Source organism: Schizosaccharomyces japonicus (assembly GCF_000149845.2).
Source record: "Schizosaccharomyces japonicus yFS275 unplaced genomic scaffold supercont5.24, whole genome shotgun sequence".
Taxonomy (NCBI): Eukaryota; Fungi; Ascomycota; class Schizosaccharomycetes; order Schizosaccharomycetales; family Schizosaccharomycetaceae; genus Schizosaccharomyces; species Schizosaccharomyces japonicus.
This window is the reverse complement of record NW_011627883.1, coordinates 1-2,947: the sequence shown is the minus strand read 5'-3', so window position 1 is coordinate 2,947 and position 2,947 is coordinate 1. Positions and strand designations below refer to the sequence as shown.

At 45.7% G+C, this 2,947-nt stretch overlaps 1 protein-coding gene across 1 annotated transcript; it reads right to left on the bottom strand.

The window, feature by feature from the left end:
* Positions 1–484: 484 nt before the first annotated feature.
* On the bottom strand, positions 485–1,306 carry SJAG_06642 (ATP-dependent DNA helicase; the record flags this gene model as incomplete). The annotated part of the gene is made up of 1 exon (XM_011050782.1): positions 485–1,306. The coding sequence occupies one exon, from the start codon at positions 1,304–1,306 to the stop codon at positions 485–487; it is 822 nt and encodes a 273-aa protein (XP_011049084.1).
* Positions 1,307–2,947: the final 1,641 nt, after the last annotated feature.

Genomic DNA, 2,947 nt, shown 5'->3' with positions numbered 1-2,947 from the left:
CACAGACCGACGGACAGTCCGAGAGAACCATCCGGACTGTCAAGCAGATGCTCAGGACGCTTGCCTGGCGCGACCCGAGCAGATGGGAATCCCTGCTCCCTCTCGTAGAGTACGCGTACAATGACAGCGTGCACTCATCGATTGGCACAACTCCCTTCCAAGCTGTTATGATACGCTAAGGGACTTAGACGTATCAAACGAAAGTGGAAGTTTTAAGAACTTATACACTAAAGAATAGGAGAATAGAACTTGTTTTATTAGTAATTTCTATACTAATATTTATACTAATTATTGTTGCTATTATTAGCAACAATGTGACTGGTCATTCCCTTTTTGGAAAGGGTATGACAGAAGTGCAAGAATTGCAACTCGAGAAAGGGTATGACCGAAAAACATTTTTGTACATCGTTTGAAAACGATTAAGTTTTTCGGAAATGCATACGAAAGTATGCAAAGTGCGTTTTCTAGAAACGCGAATAACTCCTTACGAAGTCATCCTAGAGGCTTCGTAACACTCAATTCCCACACTTCTAGGGTTTGCGTCTTTTTGTGTTTCTGCTGGCACCGTCTTGTTTTGACAATTATCAGCGGGCATTAAAGTCGAACAACGACTGCAAGGTTCTGCCTTTGGTAATATTAAACAGCAAGAGTATTCGCCATCCATTTCGAGCGACACAGGGGTACGTAAACAAGCAGAATCGTCTTGAATCATCCTCTTCATTTCTTCACTAACAAATTTGGACTTTAGATCGCTTTGATCAAATAGGAGAACGGCCTCTGACTTTTTGCCATCTCTTCCAGCGCGGCCACTTTCCTGGACATAATCGAGCATTGTTTCAGGAGAATGAAGATGAATTACCAGGCGGATGGATGCGTAATCCATACCCATTCCAAAAGCTTTTGTCGCAACCATTATTCGCGTTTCGGATTCCTCGTTGCTGAAGGCCTGCATATTGGTTGAGCGCTCCTCTTCTGTAAGATCACCGGTATAAAGAGTTGACATAGTTGTAATAAAGCTGCTTCCATTCAAAAAAGCATTCATTTCCTGAACGGTTTCCTTTTTGCGACAAAAAATAACAATCCTTTCCTGTAAATTCTCGTCGAATTTATACTTCCTCCAGCACTCGGAAAGAAGATGCATTAGACTATTATCTCGTAATTCGCAAAGCTTATAGGCAATGTTGTAGCGAACCGTGGGCACGCGAACAATGACTGGAGTTATAACGGAGTCACCAACAGTCCGGTTGGTGCTCAAGTTGGATAAGAAGATTAATTGATGATTATTAGTGTAAGCATTAAGGTTCATTTAGGCGAAAGCCTAAAACTCTGGGCGATCACCACCAAGCCCAAGGCCGCCCAAACGAACTGCAACGAGCTGCAGTAAGGCCTTCAGAACTCCCGGGACACGCGCGCGTTAATCCATTAACGCGCGCCGCGACGCGACGCGTTTGTTTACATCTACGCGTCGCGTCAAGATGTCTTAAATAGCTAGATTTTATAGAGAATAAACTAATCTTATTCTGACCTACGGACTGAGTCTTACACTTGGTTGCGAGGCTTCTGAAAACCCATCAGAAGCAAGGAAAAGTTTCGGTTAAGTTTTTTGTTAAAGTTGTTTGATTGCCAACACGGGCGGATACGTGTGAGGTGCTACGACAGGATTCACCTCGAGGAAGAGAAGAAGTTTTGGAAAGGATTTTGGATTACTAGCTGCCTATGGAACAGGAGTTTACTTTCTCGCTCGCGGAAGAGCGATTGCATGTCCCTCGTCCAAACAAATACGACGGACGAATGGATCTCCCAACGGTGGAAGCTTGGCTGCGCTCGATGGAGCACTATCTCTGTAAGGCCGCATAGCGTAGTTTGTTCTAAACTCGCTATGTGCCCTTGCGAAGGCTAGCGCGTTGCGCTAACCCAGACAGGCCTCTAGCTAACTCTAAGGAGTCGCGCTAGAGAGCCTTGCGCGCGCCAGCGCGCTACCCTAAGTTCATAGGGTTATGCAGCCAGCTCTACTGAGCTGCGCTACAGAGGCTAGGGAGTGCTACCGCACTTCCCTAAGGGAGTAGGCCACACAGCCAACTCCAAGGAGCTACGCTACAAGGCCTAGGGAGTGCTACCGCACTCCCTTAAGTGTGCACTCCACACTAGAACACAGTGATGGCATGGCCATCAACGACGAGCTGCCGTCCTTGATCTCAACATCACCCTTGTAGCGACCGTGGGTGGAGTCGTACTTGAACATGTAGGCCATGTACTCCAAGCTGATGAAGGGGTCGTTGACAGCAACGATCTCGATGGTCTTGGCCTCGAGGGCGTTACGGAGGACGATACGGCCAATACGACCGAAACCGTTAATACCAACCTTAGGAGCAGCCATTGTTAAAGAAATTGAGTGAGTTGTTGTGTTGAGATGAAATGTATTCAAATCAGTGTGGTGAAACTGGGTGCTCGTCCCAGCCTATTTATACCTGCTCCTGTCGCGGTTGCGATCGCGATCCGTGGTGTGAGCAGAATGGCTTGCACACATGGCAGAACGGAACGGAACAGAATGGAAGAAAATGTCGCGGGGAACAGCCAAAAACTGCGCAATAATTTCGCAAAGAGTCTATCATTAACGCAAAAGTTACAAGCGATATTTTTCAAATGTACTTTAGTCGTATATTGTTTAAACAACTTGCTCGTTAAATGTTATTGAGGTGCAACGCAGTGCAGTGCGACTGTTCGGAATATTTAATTTATCCGTTCGGAGAAATTAGGTGCGACAGGTGTGTGGCTTCTCGGGGAAATAGGTGAGTTGGGGGTGCGGAGTATAATCGGTGTTGTATTCTCGACCAAAAAAGTGGTGTTCATTGCTTTAAAAATGGGTGCCCCATAACATTACAACGGGAGTAACCATAGCAGAAATTGAAGTTTAGCTTAATAAATCTTGTGGCCTTGTATTTTTTTA